The sequence below is a fragment of the Hyperolius riggenbachi genome, chromosome 10 (assembly GCF_040937935.1).
Source record: "Hyperolius riggenbachi isolate aHypRig1 chromosome 10, aHypRig1.pri, whole genome shotgun sequence".
In the NCBI taxonomy this organism is placed as follows: domain Eukaryota; kingdom Metazoa; phylum Chordata; class Amphibia; order Anura; family Hyperoliidae; genus Hyperolius; species Hyperolius riggenbachi.
The window spans coordinates 285,698,250-285,722,640 of NC_090655.1; the positions used below are offsets into that span (position 1 = coordinate 285,698,250).

Genomic DNA, 24,391 nt, shown 5'->3' on the forward strand with positions numbered 1-24,391 from the left:
GCAAATTGCTGGTACAGTCTCCAGGGCTCCTTAAAAATTGCCGCTACCACTGAATTGAAGCAGCAACTCTCTTCCTGTGGGTGTCTCCGATACCTCCGGGACTTGTGGCACGTGTCCTGCAAAAGCAAAACTTGAGCCAATCATGAAGCCTCTCTTCAAAACGCAGCCAATCATGAGAAGCCACTTGCATATGTAATGGGTGGCGGGACTTAGCACTCTCCTCTCCACTCTCCTTAGTTTTGCAGGCCGGCTCTGATCTGCACTACAAGTGTAAGTAGCCTGTACTGCCCTCCACATGCCACCAGGAGCGCCATCACAGCGGCTCTGCCTCTGACACCGGAGACCTGGGGTAAAATCTCGGCTCTTCCTGTTCAGTAAGCCACCATCTATTCAGTAAGGAGTACTCGGGCGAGACTCCCTAACACTGCTGCTACCTACTGAGTGCGCTCTAGTGGCTGCCTCGCATGCACTTTGAGTCCGACAGGAGAAAGGCGCTATACAAATACTGCCATTATTATCGCTAACAAGGGAAGAGATACCCGGGAGAGCGTACAATCCCGTGGGAGGACTGTGATGACATCTTGTAGCATGTCCAATCGACTAATGCGTCCAACTTCCACCCGAATCGGTTGCACTGTCGGTTTGGCTTGCACTTGTCGGCACTGAAGAGCCATAGATAAAATCCTGCCTCAATTACTGGAAAAAGGAAAAGAAACGTTGTAGCAGTACATCTATCTCCAAAGCATTTCCCACACTCAGCACAAGCGTCTGACAAGCACTGATTTACATACAAAACATTTCCTAATCAAAGCACCTTATTATCTCTTCTCAGCAGTGTGAAATTTCTTGTGTCTATTAAGCTGTGGTTTACACCTAAAACATTTCCCACACTCTGCACATGAATAGGGCTTCTCTCCAGTGTGAGATCTCTCTTGCTTGACTAGTTGTGATTTTCATACAAAACATTTCCCACACTCTGCACATGAATAGGGCGTCTCACCAGTGTGATATTTCTCATGCGTGACCAGCCCCGGTTTGTGAGTGAAACATTTCCCACACTCTGCACATGAATAGAGCTTCTCACCAGTGTGAGATCTCTCATGTGTGACAAGGTCCGATTTTTGCCCAAAACATTTCCCACACTCAGCACAAGCATAAGGCTTTTCACCAGTGTGAATTCTCTCATGTCTGACAATGTCTGTTTTGGATCCAAAACATTTTCCACACTCAGCACATGAATAGGGCTTCTCACCAGTGTGAAAGCTCTCATGTTCAACAAGATTTGATTTTTGCGCAAAACATTTTCCACACTCAGCACATGTATAGGGCTTCTTACCAGTGTGAGTTCTCTCATGTGTGACAAGCACTGATTTCTGCACAAAACATTTCCCACACTCAGCACATGAATATGGCTTTTCTCCAGTGTGAGATCTCTCATGCGTGACAAGCACTGATTTCTGCACAAAACATTTCCCACACTCAGCACATGAATAGGGCTTCTCACCAGTGTGAGATCTCTCATGCATGACAAGCACTGATTTCTGCACAAAACATTTCCCACACTCTGCACATGAATAGCGCTTCTCACCAGTGTGAGATCTATTATGTTGGGTAAGGTGTGATTTCTGACCAAAACATTTCCCACACTCAGCACATGTATAGGGCTTCTCACCAGTGTGAGATCTCTCATGTCTGACAAGCTGTGATTTCCATACAAAACATTTCCCACACTCTGCACATAAATAGGGCGTCTCACCAGTGTGAGATCTCTCATGTGTGATCAGACCTGGTTTGTGAGTGAAACATTTCCCACACTCTGCACATGAATAGAGCTTCTCACCAGTGTGAGATCTCTCATGTGTGACAAGGTCCGATTTTTGCCCAAAACATTTCCCACACTCAGCACAAGCATAAGGCTTTTCACCAGTGTGAATTCTCTCATGTCTGACAATGTCTGTTTTGGATCGAAAACATTTTCCACACTCAGCACATGAATAGCGCTTCTCACCAGTGTGAGATCTATTATGTTGGGTAAGGTGTGATTTCTGACCAAAACATTTCCCACACTCAGTACATGAATAGGGCTTCTCACCAGTGTGAGATCTCTCATGTCTAACAAGATATGATTTCCATACAAAACATTTCCCACACGTGGAACAGGAATTAGACCCTCCAGCAGGGGGAGAGCTGTGCTCGGTATGAGGCCCCTCAGGGTTAGGCAGGTGAGGGGAGTCTGGGGGAATATTTGGGGTGACCAGGATATCTGCAGGAGAATCTTGTCCAGTGACATCATCCGTTGTACAGTCTGTGGATACAGAGAGACGAGTCTCTGAGAGGTTCCTGATGCCGGGACTCCACCCTGCAAATAGAGAAACATCATCACTTCCTGTTAGAGAATTCTGAGGGGAGGAGCAATTATTATTAAGGAGGGTCAGTGAGCTGCTGATAATTCCAAGTTGGTGTAAAGTTTATGCTGATTGAAAATGGACCAGATGCAGCAGGTGCATACATTTACAAACAATTAGCATACAATTTGCACCATCTCAGAGATATTGGCATGTCACTGACCATCATCAGTTATCAGCCTGACAGAGAACTGCAGAAGGTTGTGCTCATTGCAGGCGGCCAATCACAGGACAATAACTTTGCCTTGCATGAAGATTTTATTAGCTAGGAATTCAGCCAATCAAATGCATTTCCTGACAAATCTGATTATCTGCATGCTATTTGTATTATATTTGCATACAAGTCAGAGTTATTTGCATGGCATTGGCCCTCCCTACAGCTAAAGCATTGGTCATACATGGAAAGCAGTGCACTAGTTGAGAGTTCTGCCTCTGACACAGGAGACCTGAGTTCAAATCTCGGCTCTTCCTGTTCAGTAAGCAAGCACCTATCCAGTAGGAGACCTTGGGCAAGACTCCCTAACACTGCTACTGCCTATAGAGTGCCCCCTAGTGGCTGCAGCTCTGAAGCTTTAAGTCCACCAGAAGAAAAGCACAATCAGTGTTCCCCCCAGAATTTGTTTTCCAGCCGGGTGGCATGAAAAAGTAGCCGGGTGGGGCGTGACGGGGGAATGCAGGTCCGGCACAACTCTGCCTACAGCATGGGAGGAGTAGGAAGAGGTGAGCTGATGACAGCTGGGTGGTCACCAAAATTAGCTGGGTGGAGCGCCCGGCTAAAAGAGCCTGGGGGGAACACTGAATATTAATGTTTGGTGTCTAGGCTTGTCTAAATTGTAGAGCTTGGTGACACATTGGAAGCAATGTGTCAGGGCTCGTTCACTAGAGGCGCTTTTGGACTTTAACCACTTAACCTTCCTGGCGGTAAGCCCGAGCTGAGCTCGGGGTAAGCCGCCGGAAGGCACCGCTCAGGCCCCGCTGGGCCGATTTGCATAATTTTTTTTTTGCTGCACGCAGCTAGCACTTTGCTAGCTGCGTGCAGTGCCCGATCGCCGACGCTACCCGCCGATCCGCCGCTATCTGTCGCGCCGCAGCCGCCCCCCCCCCAGACCCCGTGTGCTGCCTGGCCAATCAGTGCCAGGCAGCTGTATGGGGTGGATCGGAATCCCCTTTGACGTCACGATGTCGATGACGTCGGTGACGTCATCCCGCCCCGTCGCCATGGCGACGGGGGAAGCCCTCCGGGAGATCCCGTTCTTTGAACGGGATCTCCGGATCTCCGATCGCCGGCGGCGATCGGAGGGGCTGGGGGGATGCCGCTGAGCAGCGGCTATCATGTAGCGAGACTTTGTCTCGCTACATGAATAAAAAAAAAAAAAAATTTAAAAAAAAAGATTTGCTGCCCCCTGGCGATTTTTTTGCAAACCGCCAGGAGGGTTAAAGGGACTCCGAGCTCTAACTAAAATCACAATGAATTGATCTATATCTTTTTTTTCCGCCACCAATTAGGCTTTCTGTGGGTGATACATTTTGCTAAAAATTAATTTATTCTACATCCATTTTAACAGGAATATTAAGAAAGAAAGAAATGTAAAAAAAAATCATTATTTCTCAGTTTTTGGCCATTATAGTTTGAAATGAATGCATGCTACCGTAATTAAAACCCACGTATTTTATTTACCCATTTGTCCCGGTTATTACAACTTTTAAATGATGTCCCTATCACAATGTATTGCGCCGATATTTTATTTGGAAACAAAGGTGCATTTTTTCAATTTGCGTCCATCACTATTTACAAGCCAATAATTAAAAAAAATTATATTAATATACTCCTTTGACATGCATATTTAAAGGATACCACAACTGACATGTGGCATAATGAGATAGACATGGGTATGTACAGTGCCTAGCACACAAATAACTATGCTGTGTTCCTTTTTTTCTTTCTCTGCCTGAAAGAGGTACATATCAGGTATGTAAGTGGCTGACTCAGTCCTGACTCAGACAGGAAGTGACTACAGTGTGACCTTCACTGATAAGAAATTCCAACTATAAAACACTTTCCTAGAAGAAAATGGCTTCTGAAAGCAAGAAAGAGATAAAAAAGGGGGGAATTCTTATCAGTGAGGGTCACACTGTAGTCACTTCCTGTCTGAGTCAGGACTGAGTCAGCCACTTACATACCTGATATTTACCTCTTTCAGGCAGAGAAAGAAAAAAAGGAACACAGCATAGTTATTTGTGTGCTAGGCACTGTACATACCCATGTCTATCTCATTATGCCACATGTCAGTTGTGGTATCCTTTAAAAAGTTCAGACCGTTATGTAACTATTTAAGTTTTTTTTTTTTTTTTTTAATTGTATATTTTTTTTATTAAACATTTTATTTGGGTAATTTTTGGTGTGGGAGGTAAACAGCTAATTTTAAATGTAAAAAAGGAATTTAATAAAAAATGGATGTGGGTGTAGTTTTACTATTTGGCCACAAGATGGCCGCAGTCAAAAAGTCCTGAAAGCGTACGATCACACTTCCAGGAAGCACTAGGAGGACGGGAAACATCTTGTAACTCAGAAAAAACGCAGCCTTTGATAAGAGGCTGTCGGTTTTTCTGCGGGGGGCTTCGATGAATGAATGGGATCTATAATCCCACTCAGGGCTGTGGAGTCGGAGTTGGAGTCGGAGTCGAGGAGTCTGAGTCGGGGCAATTTTGGGCACCCGGAGTCGGAGTTGGAGTCGGAGTCGTGATTTCATAAACTGAGGAGTCGGAGTTGGAGTGGGAAGATTTTTGTACCGACTCCACAGCCCTGATCCCACTCATTGATTGCTGGGCTAACGGCCGGTGGCGGGAGCATGCGCGGCCTGCTGGAGCGCGTGCAACCTATCTGGACGAGAATGTTCATAGAGATAGGCTTAAGTGGATAAGCACTGACAATTTTTCAAAGGCGCCCTAAATGCGGCTACACCATGTTTTCCTAGTATTAGGCTGTTCTGTGTGCTGTCAGTTGACATAAGCGATGAATGGATCATTTTCAGGGCGATTTGCCCTGAATGGAAAATAAAATAAAAACGCAAAACACTCACAAAATCCCTTTATGCAGCGACTGCGTGAGCGTTTTTAAGAATAAATACATTGTATTTCTTCTTTTCCGGATCAAAGAGTTCACTTCCTGACTTGCATCAGGGAGTCAATTAAAAAAATGCTCTTGAATAGCGCTTTGAAAAACGCTTAGCAAAAACGCCAAGCGCACAGAATTCGTCAGAAATCACAAAACAAAAACGCGTAAAAAAAGTCCAACGCGAACGGCCACGCTGTCGGAACGCAATGGGAACAGGGCCTTACTCCTGTGACAACAGACCTATATGTACTTATAGCAAGAAATCTGAGTTTGTAGAGCAATGTGGTGTCACTTACACATTCTTATTACCATTGTATCCTCGTGTCACTCATATGCCCCTTGTAATGTCCCTTTATCTCTCTCTTTTGTCCCCAATTGTGCTAATAAAGATATTGTGACGTTACACAACACTAAATTATAGGAGCTGCGAGGTGGAGGAATTATCCATTTATGTCATGGAAATCCCAAACCTCTAATACTTCTGTAGCTGGATATACATACATACATACATACATATATATACTCCTATTATTATTATTACCGTATATACTCGATTACAAGTCGACCTCGTGTATAAGTCGACCCCAATATTTGACCTTCTTAAGCTGGCATTTTTTAATGTCTCGAATATAAGTCTATCCAGCAAAGTTGTAGTTAAGTCCAAACCTTCTGTCTTTGGAAGAAATCATAAATAAGGTTAAGGGCAGCATGGTGGCGAGGTAGTTCTCACTCTCGCCTTGCAGTGCTGGGTTCCCGGGTTAAAATCCCAGACAGGTCAACAATAATAATAACAAATAACAATAATAATAACAGTGGGCATGTATGATACTGATACCAGGAGCAACCCTGCATGATCTCCATGCATCTTCCTCACACTGTGCTGCTGATATGTTAATACATAACATTAAAAGCAGCACAGTGTTGGAAACATGCTTGCAGATCACAAGGGGTTAATCACTTCATGTATCCTCAGTTAGAAAAGCAATGATAAGCAACAGTGCACACAGGAGCTGAGTGCTGACAGGGAAGATGAGCCCAATGTTAGAGAATTACCCAGTCTGACTCTGGATGCATCTTAACTTCCTCACAATGCTGATATCCTCCACAGATCACTGAAACAGGTTTCAGCTCCCATCCAGCATGTCTCGCTACTCTGATCCCCTCCCCCACTTCCTCATGTCACTAGGAAGCAGGACGGGATACCTAATGCTAATTGTATCAATGCTGGTAGATAACACTGCTCTCCCCAGCTCTGCACAATAAAGGTGTCACTGTTATCAGCAGTGCTGACACTTCAGTGATTGAAGATTCAACGGAGCTCCAGCTTCAATGGAGGAATTAAGCTGCTCCTGCCCCGCTGGCTGTACGAGAGTCACATGTTATCAGAGTGGAGGTTAGTCCATTATGCAGTTTGCAGGGGGAGGTGGATTATGGCGACCAGGCATCTTAACTGAAGCAGGGGGACACAATCTGGCTGGCTAGCAGCACAAGGGGAAAAGAATGCAGCAAATGTAGAGCAGAGGGGATGCTTTATACTCTGCTACAAGTCAGAAATTTAGGTCTGATGCAAGTGTAAGTCGACCCCCCTACTTTACAAAAGTAGATCAGACCTAAATTTCTCGACTTGTAGACGAGTATATACGGTATTTAGTACTTATATAGCGCTGACATCTTCCATAGCACTTTACACAGTATATTGTCACTGACTGTCCCTCAGAGGAGCTCACAATCTAATCCCTACCATAGTCATGTGTCTATGTATGTATTGTAGTTTAGGGCTCATGTATGACGTATCGTATTCGAGGTCCAATTTTAGGGGAAAGCCAATTAACTTATCTGTATGTTTCATGGGAGGAAACCAGAGTGCCTGGAGAAAACCCACACAGACACGGGGAGGACATACATAGGGCCTGATTAACAAAGCTTTTCTATTAAATTATCTCACCATACTTATTAACTCACAATTTATTTCTCCTTAAATGACATAACTCATGGTTTAGCTCTCCTTAAAGTGAACCTTTCGGACTAAACATCTACTCAGCAGCACTGAAAAGGCTTGGTGTTTCTTTAACAGTTTCACAGCATCAGAACTTTGTTTTTCTTACCAAAGCATCATTTTTAGCCGCATTTTTAGCTAAGCTCCACCCATCAAAGAAAACTGCCCGGGCTTTTTTTCCCAGATGCTGTGCAAAGCATGATGGGATTTTCTATGTTGTTATTCACGTTGCCTAGAGGTGATCAGGACACAGGACAGTTGGAACTGTGTCTCATGCTCCCTGTCACCTCCTTTCAACCAAAAAGATGGCTGCCCTCGTGAAATCAAACATTTGCATGTTCTTTTAAAACAGGGTGGGTAAGAGATTATATTACCTATCTATTTTAATGAACATAACTAATGTAACTTAATGACAGTATGTTTGTTTAGGCAGAAGTTCCTCTTTAACTAACATAATGCATTGTATAACTCCCCTTATCTGACAGAACTCTGGTTTAGCTCAACTTATCTATTTATCTCATGAATTATCTCTCCTTATTTGTTTATCTCATGCATTAGCACTCCTTACAGTTAAGGAGAAAAATAAGTAACCTTTGTGACTCAAGCCCATAGAGTGTTATCCAAAATGCCACCGTGCTATATATACAGTATAGCAATATCCCTCCTCCCCATCCTTCTGTCTAATGAGGATCCAAATGGCTTCACACTACAGCTCCTACAGTAATGTACTGTGACCATTATCAGCTTATTACAGGCCAGTAACACTAAGTCACCCTGCTGTGACCAATCTGTGTACAGTAATGTACAGTGACCATTATCAGCTTATTACAGGCCAGTAACACTAAGTCACCCTGCTGTGACCAATCTGTGTACAGTAATGTACAGTGACCATTATCAGCTTATTACAGGCCAGTAACACTAAGTCACCCTCTACTGTGACCAATTAGTGTACAGTAATGTACAGTGACCATTATCAGCTTATTACAGGCCGGTAACACTAAGTCACCCCTACTGTGACCAATCTGTGTACAGTAATGTACAGTGACCATTATCAGCTTATTACAGGCCAGTAACACTAAGTCACCCCTACTGTGACCAATCTGTGTACAGCAATGTACAGTGACCATTATCAGCGTATTACAGGCCAGTAACACTAAGTCACCCTGCTGTGACCAATCTGTGTACAGTAATGTACAGTGACCATTATCAGCTTATTACAGGCCAGTAACACTAAGTCACCCTGCTGTGACCAATCTGTGTACAGTAATGTACAGTGACCATTATCAGCTTATTACAGGCCAGTAACACTAAGTCACCCTCTACTGTGACCAATTAGTGTACAGTAATGTACAGTGACCATTATCAGCTTATTACAGGCCGGTAACACTAAGTCACCCCTACTGTGACCAATCTGTGTACAGTAATGTACAGTGACCATTATCAGCTTATTACAGCACAGTAACACTAAGTCACCCCCTACTGTGACCAATCTGTGTACAGTAATGTACAGTGACCATTATCAGCTTATTACAGGCCAGTAACACTAATACACCCCTACTGTGACCAATCTGTGTACAGTAATGTACAGTGACCATTATCAGCTTATTACAGGCCAGTAACACTAAGTCACCCCTACTGTGGCCAATCTGTGTACAGTAATGTACAGTGACCATTATCAGCTTATTACAGGCCGGTAACACTAAGTCACCACTACCGTGACCAATCTGTGTACAGTAATGTACAGTGACCATTATCAGCTTATTACAGGCCAGTAACACTAAGTCACCTCCTACTGTGACCAATCTGTGTACAGTAATGTACAGTGACCATTATCCGCTTATTACAGGCTGGTAACACTAAGTCACCCCTACTGTGACCAATCTGTGTACAGTAATGTACAGTGACCATTATCAGCTTATTACAGGCCAGTAACACTAAGTCACCCCTACTGTGACCAATCTGTGTACAGTAATGTACAGTGACCATTATCAGCTTATTACAGGCCGGTAACACTACATCACCCCTACTGTGACCAATCTGTGTACAGTAATGTACAGTGACCATTATCAGCTGATTACAGGCCAGTAACACTAAGTCACCACTACTGTGGCCAATCTGTGTACAGTAATGTACAGTGACCATTATCAGCTTATTACAGGCCAGTAACACTAAGTCACCCCTACTGTGGCCAATCTGTGTACAGTAATGTACAGTGACCATTATCAGCTTATTACAGGCCAGTAACACTAAGTCACCCCTACTGTGGCCAATCTGTGTACAGTAATGTACAGTGACCATTATCAGCTTATTACAGGCCAGTAACACTAAGTCACCCCTACTGTGACCAATCTGTGTACAGTAATGTACAGTGACTATTATCAGCTTATTACAGGCCGGTAACACTAAGTCACCCCCTACTGTGACCAATCTGTGTATAGTAATGTACAATGACCATTATCAGCTTATTACAGGCCAGTAACACTAAGTCACCCCCTACTGTGACCAATCTGTGTACAGTAATGTACAGTGACCATTATCAGCTTATTACAGGCCAGTAACACTAAGTCACCCCTACTGTGACCAATCTGTGTACAGTAATGTACAGTGACCATTATCAGCTTATTACAGGCCAGTAACACTAAGTCACCCCTACTGTGGCCAATCTGTGTACAGTAATGTACAGTGACCATTATCAGCTTATTACAGGCCAGTAACACTAAGTCACCCCTACTGTGACCAATCTGTGTACAGTAATGTACAGTGACTATTATCAGCTTATTACAGGCCGGTAACACTAAGTCACCCCCTACTGTGACCAATCTGTGTATAGTAATGTACAATGACCATTATCAGCTTATTACAGGCCAGTAACACTAAGTCACCCCCTACTGTGACCAATCTGTGTACATTAATGTACAGTGACCATTATCAGCTTATTACAGGCCAGTAACACTAAGTCACCCCCTACTGTGACCAATCTGTGTACAGTAATGTACAGTGACCATTATCAGCTTATTACAGGCCAGTAACACTAAGTCACCCCTACTGTGACCAATCTGTGTACAGTAATGTACAGTGACCATTATCAGCTTATTACAGGCCAATAACACTAAGTCACCCCCTACTGTGACCAATCTGTGTACAGTAATGTACAGTGACCATTATCAGCTTATTACAGGCCAGTAACACTAAGTCACCCCTACTGTGACCAATCTGTGTACAGTAATGTACAGTGACCATTATCAGCTTATTACAGGCCAGTAACACTAAGTCACCCCCTACTGTGACCAATCTGTGTACAGTAATGTACAGTGACCATTATCAGCTTATTACAGGCCAGTAACACTAGGTCACCCCTACTGTGACCAATCTGTGTACAGTAATGTACAGTGACCATTATCAGCTTATTACAGGCCGGTAACACTAAGTCACCCCTACTGTGACCAATTTGTGTACAGTAATGTACAGTGATCATTATCAGCTTATTACAGGCCGGTAACACTAAGTCACCGCCTACTGTGACCAATCTGTGTACAGTAATGTACAGTGACCATTATCAGCTTATTATAGGCCGGTAACATTAAGTCACCCTTACTGTGACCAATCTGTGTACAGTAATGTACTGTGACCATTATCAGCTTATTACAGGCCGGTAACACTAAGTCACCCCTATTGTGACCAATCTGTGTACAGTAATGTACAGTGACCATTATCAGCTTATTACAGCTGGTAACACTAAGTCACCCCTACTGTGACCAATCTGTGTACAGTAATGTACAGTGACCATTATCAGCTTATTACAGGCCGGTAACACTAAGTCACCCCTACTGAGACCAATCTGTTTACAGTAATGTACAGTGACCATTATCAGCTTATTACAGGCCGGTAACACTAAGTCACCCCTACTGTGACCAATCTGTGTACAGTAATGTACAGTGACCATTATCAGCTTATTACAGGCCGGTAACACTAAGTCACCCCTACAATGACCAATCTGTGTACGGTAATGTACAGTGACCATTATCAGCGTATTACAGGCCGGTAACACTAAGTCACCCCTACTGTGACCAGTCTGTGTACAGTAATGTACAGTGACCATTATCAGCTTATTACAGGCAGGTAACACTAAGTCACCCCTACTGTGACCAATCTGTGTACAGTAATGTACAGTGACCATTATTAGCTTATTACAGGCCAGTAACACTAAGTTACCCCTACTGTGACCAATCTGTGTACAGTAATGTACAGTGACCATTATCAGCTTATTACAGGCCAGTAACACTAAGTCACCCCCTATTGTGACCAATCTGTATACAGTAATGTACAGTGACCATTAACAGCTTATTACAGGCCAGCAACACTAAGTCACCCCAACTGTGACCAATCTGTGTACAGTAATGTACAGTGACCACTATCAGCTTATTACAGGCCAGTAACACTAAGTCACCCCTACTGTGACCAATCTGTGTACGGTAATGTACAGTGACCATTATCAGCTTATTACAGGCCGGTAACACTAAGTCACCCCTACTGTGACCAATCTGTGTACAGTAATGTACAGTGACCATTATCAGCTTATTACAGGCAGGTAACACTAAGTCACCCCCTACTGTGACCAATCTGTGTACAGTAATGTACAGTGACCATTATCAGCTTATTACAGGCCGGTAACACTAAGTCACCCCTCTACTGTGACCAATCTGTGTACAGTAATGTACAGTGACCATTATCAGCTAATTACAGGCCGGTAACACTAAGTCACCGCCTACTGTGACCAATCTGTGTACAGTAATGTACAGTGACCATTATCAGCTTATTATAGGCCGGTAACATTAAGTCACCCTTACTGTGACCAATCTGTGTACAGTAATGTACAGTGACCATTATCAGCTTATTACAGGCCAGTAACACTAAGTCACCCCTACTGTGACCAATCTGTGTACAGTAATGTACAGTGACCATTATCAGCTTATTACAGGCAGGTAACACTAAGTCACCCCCTACTGTGACCAATCTGTGTACAGTAATGTACAGTGACCATTATCAGCTTATTACAGGCCGGTAACACTAAGTCACCCCTCTACTGTGACCAATCTGTGTACAGTAATGTACAGTGACCATTATCAGCTAATTACAGGCCGGTAACACTAAGTCACCGCCTACTGTGACCAATCTGTGTACAGTAATGTACAGTGACCATTATCAGCTTATTACAGGCCGGTAACACTAAGTCACCCCTACTGTGACCAATCTGTGTACAGTAATGTACTGTGACCATTAACAGCTTATTACAGGCCAGTAACACTAAGTCACCCCTACTGTGACCAATCTGTGTACAGCAATGTACAGTGAACATTATCAGCTTATTACAGGCCGGTAACACTACATCACCCCCTACTGTGACCAATTTGTGTACAGTAATGTACAGTGATCATTATCAGCTTATTACAGGCCGGTAACACTAAGTCACCGCCTACTGTGACCAATCTGTGTACAGTAATGTACAGTGACCATTATCAGCTTATTATAGGCCGGTAACATTAAGTCACCCTTACTGTGACCAATCTGTGTACAGTAATGTACTGTGACCATTATCAGCTTATTACAGGCCGGTAACACTAAGTCACCCCTATTGTGACCAATCTGTGTACAGTAATGTACAGTGACCATTATCAGCTTATTACAGCTGGTAACACTAAGTCACCCCTACTGTGACCAATCTGTGTACAGTAATGTACAGTGACCATTATCAGCTTATTACAGGCCGGTAACACTAAGTCACCCCTACTGAGACCAATCTGTTTACAGTAATGTACAGTGACCATTATCAGCTTATTACAGGCCGGTAACACTAAGTCACCCCTACTGTGACCAATCTGTGTACAGTAATGTACAGTGACCATTATCAGCTTATTACAGGCCGGTAACACTAAGTCACCCCTACAATGACCAATCTGTGTACGGTAATGTACAGTGACCATTATCAGCGTATTACAGGCCGGTAACACTAAGTCACCCCTACTGTGACCAGTCTATGTACAGTAATGTACAGTGACCATTATCAGCTTATTACAGGCAGGTAACACTAAGTCACCCCTACTGTGACCAATCTGTGTACAGTAATGTACAGTGACCATTATTAGCTTATTACAGGCCAGTAACACTAAGTTACCCCTACTGTGACCAATCTGTGTACAGTAATGTACAGTGACCATTATCAGCTTATTACAGGCCAGTAACACTAAGTCACCCCCTATTGTGACCAATCTGTATACAGTAATGTACAGTGACCATTAACAGCTTATTACAGGCCAGCAACACTAAGTCACCCCAACTGTGACCAATCTGTGTACAGTAATGTACAGTGACCACTATCAGCTTATTACAGGCCAGTAACACTAAGTCACCCCTACTGTGACCAATCTGTGTACGGTAATGTACAGTGACCATTATCAGCTTATTACAGGCCGGTAACACTAAGTCACCCCTACTGTGACCAATCTGTGTACAGTAATGTACAGTGACCATTATCAGCTTATTACAGGCAGGTAACACTAAGTCACCCCCTACTGTGACCAATCTGTGTACAGTAATGTACAGTGACCATTATCAGCTTATTACAGGCCGGTAACACTAAGTCACCCCTCTACTGTGACCAATCTGTGTACAGTAATGTACAGTGACCATTATCAGCTAATTACAGGCCGGTAACACTAAGTCACCGCCTACTGTGACCAATCTGTGTACAGTAATGTACAGTGACCATTATCAGCTTATTATAGGCCGGTAACATTAAGTCACCCTTACTGTGACCAATCTGTGTACAGTAATGTACAGTGACCATTATCAGCTTATTACAGGCCAGTAACACTAAGTCACCCCTACTGTGACCAATCTGTGTACAGTAATGTACAGTGACCATTATCAGCTTATTACAGGCAGGTAACACTAAGTCACCCCCTACTGTGACCAATCTGTGTACAGTAATGTACAGTGACCATTATCAGCTTATTACAGGCCGGTAACACTAAGTCACCCCTCTACTGTGACCAATCTGTGTACGGTAATGTACAGTGACCATTATCAGCTAATTACAGGCCGGTAACACTAAGTCACCGCCTACTGTGACCAATCTGTGTACAGTAATGTACAGTGACCATTATCAGCTTATTATAGGCCGGTAACATTAAGTCACCCTTACTGTGACCAATCTGTGTACAGTAATGTACAGTGACCATTATCAGCTTATTACAGGCCAGTAACACTAAGTCACCCCTACTGTGACCAATCTGTGTACAGTAATGTACAGTGACCATTATCAGCTTATTACAGGCAGGTAACACTAAGTCACCCCCTACTGGGACCAATCTGTGTACAGTAATGTACAGTGACCATTATCAGCTTATTACAGGCCAGTAACACTAAGTCACCCCTACTGTGACCAATCTGTGTACAGTAATGTACAGTGACCATTATCAGCTTATTACAGGCCATTAAAACTAAATATAGCCATACATCTAGCAAGGATGGGCAGATTCAACCAAAAGACTAATCTCTCACACAGTCATACCAGCAATGAAGATACACATTTATTTTATATGAACTCCTGATTACTCACCTGTTCTGCCCTCTATAACATTGTCCTCCTCTTTACTTGTCCTCATCATGTCCCCCTCCTCCATAGACTGCTGATCACTCCTCATATATGTCTCTTCTTCTTCTTCTTTAATTGTCACCATCATGTCTCCCTCCTCCATAGGCTGCTGATCACTCCTCACATACGTCTCTTCTTCTTCCTCCTTAACCACAGGAGCACTTACAAGTATCAGTTCTCCATCCTAAGTTCACAAAATGAGAGCTAATGTGAATTGTGAACACAGATAACAGCATATGCAGAAGGAAAAATGTAATACAGTCTGCAGTTTCTGGAGACCCTCAGTACCACCTACCTGATAATGGTGGGGGGTGGTGTGACCTTGCTGTGGACAATCCTGGGAATAAAGAGGACCTGTACATCTCTCTGGTGGGTTTCTGTTACTGGATACATCTGTAGGAAACACACACACTGACTGAATACATTGCCTCTATGTGATTATCACATGATGGGGGATCTAGGTGGACAATCCTGGGAATAAAGAGGACCTGTACATCTCTCTGGCGGGTCTCTATTACTGGATACATCTGTAGGAAACACACACACTGACTGAATACATTGTCTCTATGTGATTATCAGATGATGGGGGATCTAGGTGGACAATCCTGGGAATAAAGAGGACCTGTACATCTCTCTGGTGGGTTTCTGTTACTGGAGACATCTGTAGGAAACACACACACTGACTGAATACATTGTCTCTATGTGATTATCAGATGATGGGGGATCTAGGTGGACAATCCTGGGAATAAAGAGGACCTGTACATCTCTCTGGTGGGTTTCTGTTACTGGATACATCTGTAGGAAACACACACACTGACTGAATACATTGTCTCTATGTGATTATCAGATGATGGGGGATCTAGGTGGGCAATCCCAGGAATAAAGAGGACCCGTACATCTCTCTGGTGGGTTCCTGTTACTGGATCCATCTGTAGGAAACACACACACTGACTGAATACATTGCCTCTATGTGATTATCACATGATGGGGGATCTAGGTGGACAATCCTGGGAATAAAGAGGACCTGTACATCTCTCTGGCGGGTCTCTATTACTGGATACATCTGTAGGAAACACACACACTGACTGAATACATTGTCTCTATGTGATTATCAGATGATGGGGGATCTAGGTGGACAATCCTGGGAATAAAGAGGACCTGTACATCTCTCTGGTGGGTTTCTGTTACTGGAGACATCTGTAGGAAACACACACACTGACTGAATACATTGTCTCTATGTGATTATCAGATGATGGGGGATCTAGGTGGACAATCCTGGGAATAAAGAGGACCTGTACATCTCTCTGGTGGGTTCCTGTTACTGGATACATCTGTAGGAAACACACACACTGACTGAATACATTGTCTCTATGTGATTATCAGATGATGGGGGATCTAGGTGGACAATCCTGGGAATAAAGAGGACCTGTACATCTCTCTGGTGGGTTTCTGTTACTGGAGACATCTGTAGGAAACACACACACTGACTGAATACATTGTCTCTATGTGATTATCAGATGATGGGGGATCTAGGTGGACAATCCTGGGAATAAAGAGGACCTGTACATCTCTCTGGTGGGTTCCTGTTACTGGATACATCTGTAGGAAACACGCACACAGACTGAATACATTGTCTCTATTTTTTATTAGACTGTCAGATTCCTTGTTATAACACACTGAAAACCTGTATTCTATTTTCTTTTTAGTGAACTCTAAAGGCAGCCATACACTGGTCGATGTGCCATCAGATCGACCAGCTGACAGATCCCTATCTGATCGAATCTGATCAGATAGGGATCGTATGGCTGCCTTTACTGCAAACAGATTGTGATTTGATTTCAGCCTGAAACCGATCACAATCTGTTCAGCTGCTCCTGCCGCCTGTCCTCCCCCCGCGCATACATTACCTGACGCTGGCTCCCGGGCGTCTTCTCCGCATCTTCTCAGCGCTGCACCCGCTCCATCCCGGCGCTTCCTGTGTCACTCCGTGACCAGGAAGTTCAAATAGAGCGCCCTCTATTTGAACTTCCTGGGTCACTGCAGTGACCCAGGAAGCGCCGGGATGGAGCGGGTGCAGCGCTGAGAAGATGCGGAGAAGACGCCCGGGAGCCCGCATCAGGTAATGTATTTTTCATCGGATCGGCCGCCGCTAGCGACGCGCACTTTACCCGCGGGCGATCGAGGGTAATTTCCCGCACGGCGCGATCGACGGACCGATCCGATTTCGGGAGGAAATCGGATCGTCGGCGGCGTTTACCGCGAACGATTGGCAGCAGATTCAATCCCAGGATCGAATCTGCTGTCGAAACGGCCGGGAATCGGGCCAGTGTATGGCCACCTTAATGATTTATATAATCCTGGCAAAAGATATGTATACATGTCAAGAATTATTGTCAGTTATATGCTAGCAATAGTTATCCCTTAAACAAGAGCAAATAGCTTCATTTTAAATGTATTCTGAAAAGCTTGCTAAGAGGATTTGTTTACAATGTATTCTGGAGATGTAGATAATAGTTTGAGACAAGCAAGGTCACCATGTCTTTCTATATTTTGGGAATTATGCTGGGTATACACGGTGCGTTCCCGCACTCGATGCGCCGCTCGATTCCCGTCGATTTGTCTATTTCCGACATGTCCAATTCGCGTTTCAATGGATCATTAGGTCGATTTGCCATACTGTACATGGCAATTGACCTAAAAATCGGAAATGCTCGGAAATAATTGAATCGTCGGGAATCGCGCGGTGCATCGAGTGCGGGAGCGCACTGTGTGATGAAATTAGTGACAGCAGAAAAACTCAAACGATAACTTAAACTTAAAATGTCAGATTGATAAAGCATTTTTAATCAAAATATTATACTTTATATTACGCTGCCACCTGGCGGTTTTATAATCTTTATTAAATTAATATATAATATTAATATGTTTAATACTAATTTATAAAACAAATAAAATAATGGTTTTCCTACTATTCAAAAATGTTTAAATATTGACACCTGCCAGTGGAAGTTATTAAAAGAGAATTTGTACTGTCCGATTTGTACAATAAAAAATTGAGTCACTGTGATCTCCTGGGTCCCTCTTGGCTGTTTCTGCCGCTCCCCGCCGCAATCCTGATTTTTAATTGCCAGTTTTAGGCAGTGTTTACAAACAAAAAACATGGCCGCTAACCAGGAAGTGATGTACAGTGGGTTGCAAAAGTATTCGGCCCCATTGAAGTTTTCCACATTTTGTCATAATACTGCCACAAACATGAATCAATTTTATTGGAATTCCACATGAAAAACCAATACAAAGTGGTGTACACGTGAGAAGTGGAACGAAAATCATACATGATTCCAAACATTTTTTACAAATAAATAACTGCAAAGTGGTGTGTGCGTAATTATTCGGCCCCCTTTGATCTGAGTGCAGTCAGTTGCCCATAGACATTGCCTGATGAGAGATAATGACTAAATAGAGTGCACCTGTGTGTAATCTAATGTCAGTACAAATACAGCTGCTCTGTGAGGGCCTCAGAGGTTGTCTAAGAGAATATTGGGAGCAACAACACCATGAAGTCCAAAGAACACACAAGACAGGTCCAAGACAGGTCAGGGATCAAGTTATTGAGAAATTTAAAGCAGGCTTAGGCTACAAAAAGATTTCCAAAGCCTTGAACATCCCACGGAGCACTGTTCAAGTGATCATTCCGAAATGGAAGGAGTATGGCAAAACTGTAAACCTACCAAGACAAGGCCATCCACCTAAAATCACAGGCCAAACAAGGAGAGAACTGATCAGAAATGCAGTCAAGAGGCCCATGGTGACTCTGGACGAGCTGCAGAGATCTACAGCTCAGGTGGGAGACTCTGTCCACAGGACAACTATTAGTCATGCACTGTACAAAGTTGGCCTTTATGGAATAGTGGCAAGAAGAAAGGCATTGTTAACAGAAAGCATAAGAAGTCCCATTTGCAGTTTGCCACAAGCCATGTGGGGGACACAGCAAATATGTGGAAGAAAGTGCTCTGGTCAGATGAGACCAAAATGGAACTTTTTGGCCAAAATGCAAAATGCTATGTGTGGCAGAAAACTAACACTGCACATCACTCTGAACACACCATCCCTACTGTCAAATATGGTGGTGGCAGTATCATGCTTGGGGGGTACATCTCTTCAGCAGGGACAGGGAAGCTGGTCAGAGTTGATGGGAAGATGGATGGAGCCAAATACAGGGCAAACTTGGAAGAAAACCTCTTGGAGACTGCAAAAGACTTGAGACTGGGGCAGAGGTTCAGCTTCCAGCAGGACAATGACCCTAAACATAAAGCCAGGGCAACAATGGAATGGTTTAAAATAAAACATATCTATGTGTTAGAATGAGCCAGTCAAAGTCCAGATCTAAATCCAATCGAGAATCTGTGGCAAGATCTGAAAACTGCTGTTCACAAACGCTGTCCATCTAATCTGACTGAGCTGGAGCTGTTTTGCAAAGAAGAATGGGCAAGGATTTCAGTCTCTAGATGTGAAAAGCTGGTAGAGACATACCCTAAAAGACTGGCAGCTGTAATTGCAGCAAAAGGTGGTTCTACAAAGTATTGACTCAGGGGGCTGAATAATTACGCACACCCCACTTTGCAGTTATTTATTTGTAAAAAATGTTTGGAATCATGTATGATTTTCGATCCACTTCTCACGTGTACACCACTTTGTATTGGTCTTTCATGTGGAATTCCAATAAAATTGATGCATGTTTGTGGCAGTAATGTGACAAAATGTGGAAACTTCAAGGGGGCCGAATACTTTTGCAACCCACTGTATATATATATATATATATATATATATAAATAATATGTTACAGTATACTACAAGTTTTTACCTGTACTATCTGCACTAACTATCTGCACTCCAGACTGCCAGCAGCTCGACCCTCCCCCCCTCCTCCTTAGCCTCAAAACTGTCCATGAGGAATACGCAAAGCACACACTGTTTTGGGGCATGCATAACTTGTCCCTATCACAGCAGAGGCAGCACGTTCCTCCCTGGGTCGACAAAGCTTGACAAATTAAAGAACAGAGACAGTGCAACTAGAAAAGGCTGCAGTAAGCCAGACCACATTAGAACAGGTATAGGAACTTATAGAGTAGAAGAAATAAGGCTGAAAATTTTGTTACAGAGTCTCTTTAGGAATTTATTTGTTCATAAGAAAGACAAGTACAGTATATAGAAAATGGCTCTAAACTATTAAGTTATCATATGCAATTATATTTTATAGGATTAATTGTTTTAAGAAGAATTACATAATCAGTGTTATATTTAAATGAGTATATTGTTTCAAGCCCTGCATACTTCAATAAGCAAAGATGGCTTCTGCAAAAGGACAGAAACATTCCAAGCTAATCAGTACAGAGACATAATATCAGAAGTGCGTCATGAAAGACAGATAGAATGAAATTTGTTTAATATTTTAAAAGTCCCAATGTCTGAGGCAATTAATCAGCAGGTCAAGATAGCTGCTGACATCCAGTTTTAATAAACTGCGTCAAGCAGACCGGATAAGCAAATGTCAGTATGTGTAAATATCCCAAACTGCGTCAATTCCCACAGATAACTTAAATAAGGAATTTGTAAATAAAATAGATTATGACCTAGGTATTAAAAACATGATAAAGATTGACGCACAGAAATTTCCACCAATCAGAAGTAAAGATTGAGGGATATTCCAAATTAAGCAGCCACATTGAATTCAGTGAGTATAAAAATAGGTGGTTTCAGAGCTATTCAGAGACATCCAGACTGAATCTCTCCTGAAAGACACCAGCTACAAGCCAGAAGCTGCCTTCCCACACGTGGCTCTAGATGCAGAAGAGATGGCAGAGAAGGGGTCATATGCTTCATATTCTGGTGATTGACTTTATTCATTTTTCAGCATAAAGTTCTGCTAAATGTCATTTTTTCAAGAAGATTACTATAAGTTTTTATAGAGCTACTAGATATAGATAAGACTATTTTTGATCCTATTCTATATAATACAACTGTTAACACTCTTTTTTGAATGTACTTTAAAGATTGATGATCGCTTGGCTATAAAGCCTTGATGAGATGGAATACTGTCAGAAGGAAACACTACTTGGAACTGTTCATATTTTGTATATATGCTGTATGATAAACACATACAATTCTTTATATTAAATCAAATACTGAGTGCTCTGATTCATTTCAAGGTATTCTGTCAATCTATAATTACTGTTATAGAGGGTTCAGACCCCGCTATGCTGGATTTATGTGATAACAACGCTTTAGAGGCTAGACCTTTACAGAGACAGCGATCATGCAAAAGGCAAGAACCACTCAGGTCCATCCATAATATTCTCTCCTTTAAATTAAATGAAAGTCTCCTCTTACCCGGTGATGTGAGGGGCGGCTGATTCTCCATCATGGCGTCCTTGTAGAGGTCCTGGTGTCCTTCTATATACTGCCCCTCCTCCATGGAGAAATAGATGAGACAATGAGCCTCCTTATAGGAACCTGACACACAGAATAATACAGTCACCACCATACAAATCACTAGCTGTCACTGGATACTGTCCCATAATTCCTGCTAATGCTCAACTCACCCCGACAGCAGATCAGTGAGGATGTTGTGGGCTTCTCGTGTCTCTCAGATATCAGGGGGTGAGGTGGGGGCACCGCGATGGTCACCAGACTTCACAGAAGGGAGACACTGTATGGAGAGACTGAAGGTAAGGTCATGTGACACTCACAGAATACTCCTCACCTCTCCAGTCATGTGAAACTCCCAGAAACCTCCTCACCTCTCCAGTCATGTGACACTCCAAGAATCCTCCTCACGTCTCCAGTCATGTGACACTCCCAGAATCCTCCTCACCTCTCCAGTCATTTGACACTCCCAGAACCCTCCTCACCTCTCCAGTCATGTGACACTCCCAGAATCCTCCTCACCTCTCCAGTCATATGAGACTCCCAGAATCCTCCTCACCTCTCCAGTCATGTGACACTCCCAGAATCCTCCTCACGTCTCCAGTCATGTGACACTCCCTGAATCCTCCTCCCCTCTTTTGTCATGTGACACTCCCAGAACCCTCTTCACCTCTCCAGTCATGTGACACTCCCAGAACCCTCCTCACCTCTCCAGTCATGTGACATTCCCAGAATCCTCCTCACCTCTCCAGTCATGTGACACTCCCTCGCCAATACCTATCCTCCCCTCCCCCACTATGTGCTCCTCCCCCACCCCAATACCTGTCCTCCCCTCCCCCACTATGTGCTCCTCCCCCACCCCAATACCTGTCCTCCCCTCCCCCACTATGTGCTCCTCCCTCACCCCAACACCTGTCCTCCCCTCCCCCACTATGTGCTCCTCCCTCACCCCAATACCTGTCCTCCCCTCCCCTACTATGTGCTCCTCCCTCACCCCGATACCTGTTCTCCCCTCCCCCACTATGTGCTCCTCCCTTACCCCAATACCTGTCCTCCCCTCCCTCCTATGTGCTCCTCCCCACCCCAATAACTGTCCTCCCCTCCCCTACTATGTGCTCCTCCCTCACCCCGATACCTGTCCTCCCTTCCCTCCTATGTGCTCCTCCCCACCCCAATAACTGTCCTCCCCTCCCCTACTATGTGCTCCTCCCTCACCCCAATACCTGTCCTCCCCTCCCCCACTATGTGCTCCTCCCTCACCCCAATACCTGTCCTCCCCTCCCCCACTATGTGCTCCTCCCTCACCACAATACCTGTCCTCCCCTCCCCCACTATGTGCTCCTCCCTCACCCAAATACCTGCTCTCCCCTCCCCCACCCAATACCTGTGCTCCCCTCCCCCACAATGTGCTCCTCCCTCACCCCAATACCTGTCCTCCCCTCCCCCACTATGTGCTCCTCCCTCACCCCAATACCTGTCCTCCCCTCCCCCACTATGTGCTCCTCCCTCACCCAAATACCTGCCCTCCCCCACCCAATACCTGTGCTCCCCTCCCCCACTGTGTGTTCCTTCCCTCACCCCAATACCTGTCCTCCTCTCCCCCATTATGTGCTCCTCCCTCACCCCAATACCTGTCCTCCCCTCCCCCACTATGTGCTCCTCCCTCACCCCAATACCTGTCCTCCCCTCCCCCACTATGTGCTCCTCCCTCACCCCAATACCTGTCCTCCCCTCCCCCACTATGTGCTCCTCCCTCACCCCAATACCTGTCCTCCCCTCCCCCACTATGTGCTCCTCCCTCACCCCAATACCTGTCCTCCCCTCCCCCACTATGTGCTCCTCCCTCACCCCAATACCTGTCCTCCCCTCCCCCACTATGTGCTCCTCCCTCACCCCAATACCTGTCCTCCCCTCCCCCACTATGTGCTCCTCCCTCACCCCAATACCTGTCCTCCCCTCCCCCACTATGTGCTCCTCCCCCACCCAATACCTGTCCTCCCCTCCCCCACTATGTGCTCCTCCCTCACCCCAATATCTGTCCTCTCCTCCCCCACTATGTGCTCCTCCCCTCACCCCAATACCTGTCCTCTGCTCCCCCACTATGTGCTCCTCCCTCACCCCAATACCTGTCCTCCCCTCCCCCACTATGTGCTCCTCCCCCACCCCAATATCTGTCCTCCCCACCCCCACTATGTGCTCCTCCCCTCACCCCAATACCTGTCCTCCCCTCCCCCACTATGTGCTCCTCCCCCACCCAATACCTGTCCTCCCCTCCCTCCCTATGTGCTCCTCCCTCACCCCAATACCTGTCCTTCCCTCCCCCACTATGTGCTCCTCCCCTCTTCCCAATACCTGTCCTCCCCTCCCCCACTATGTGCTCCTCCCCCACCCAATACCTGTGCTCCCCTCCCCCACAATGTGCTCCTCCCTCCCCACAGTACCTGTCCTCCCCTCCCCCACTGTGTGTTCCTTCCCTCACCCCAATACCTGTCCTCCTCTCCCCCATTATGTGCGCCTCCCTCCCCACAGTACCTGCCCTCTACTCCCCCTATATCGTCCCTAAATAAAACTTTATACTTTTATATTATTATTTATAACTGACTTATTTCACTAACGAAATCTCTCCTCTCACCTCCTTATTCGGCAGCCAGAGCCAATTCCTTATTTACTTCCGGTCTCTCCCATCACTTCCTATTATTGCGTTCCAGCTGGTGTAGGGAAGTTCGCCATCTTGTGGTCAGTCAGCTAACTGCAGCCTCTATTATACATGGTAGGAAGAGAGAGCAGCCAGGGAGAGT

At 44.6% G+C, this 24,391-nt stretch overlaps 1 protein-coding gene across 1 annotated transcript; it reads right to left on the reverse strand.

Moving 5' to 3' along the window:
• Positions 1-953: 953 nt before the first annotated feature.
• On the reverse strand, positions 954-22,016 carry LOC137537273 (zinc finger protein 585A-like). Its single transcript, XM_068259357.1, has 6 exons — positions 21,968-22,016; positions 21,558-21,680; positions 15,466-15,563; positions 15,299-15,354; positions 1,380-2,112; positions 954-1,331 (listed from the first exon to the last, which is right to left on the reverse strand). Exons 1-6 carry the CDS (start codon positions 22,014-22,016, stop codon positions 954-956), a joined length of 1,437 nt encoding a protein of 478 aa, XP_068115458.1.
• Positions 22,017-24,391: the final 2,375 nt, after the last annotated feature.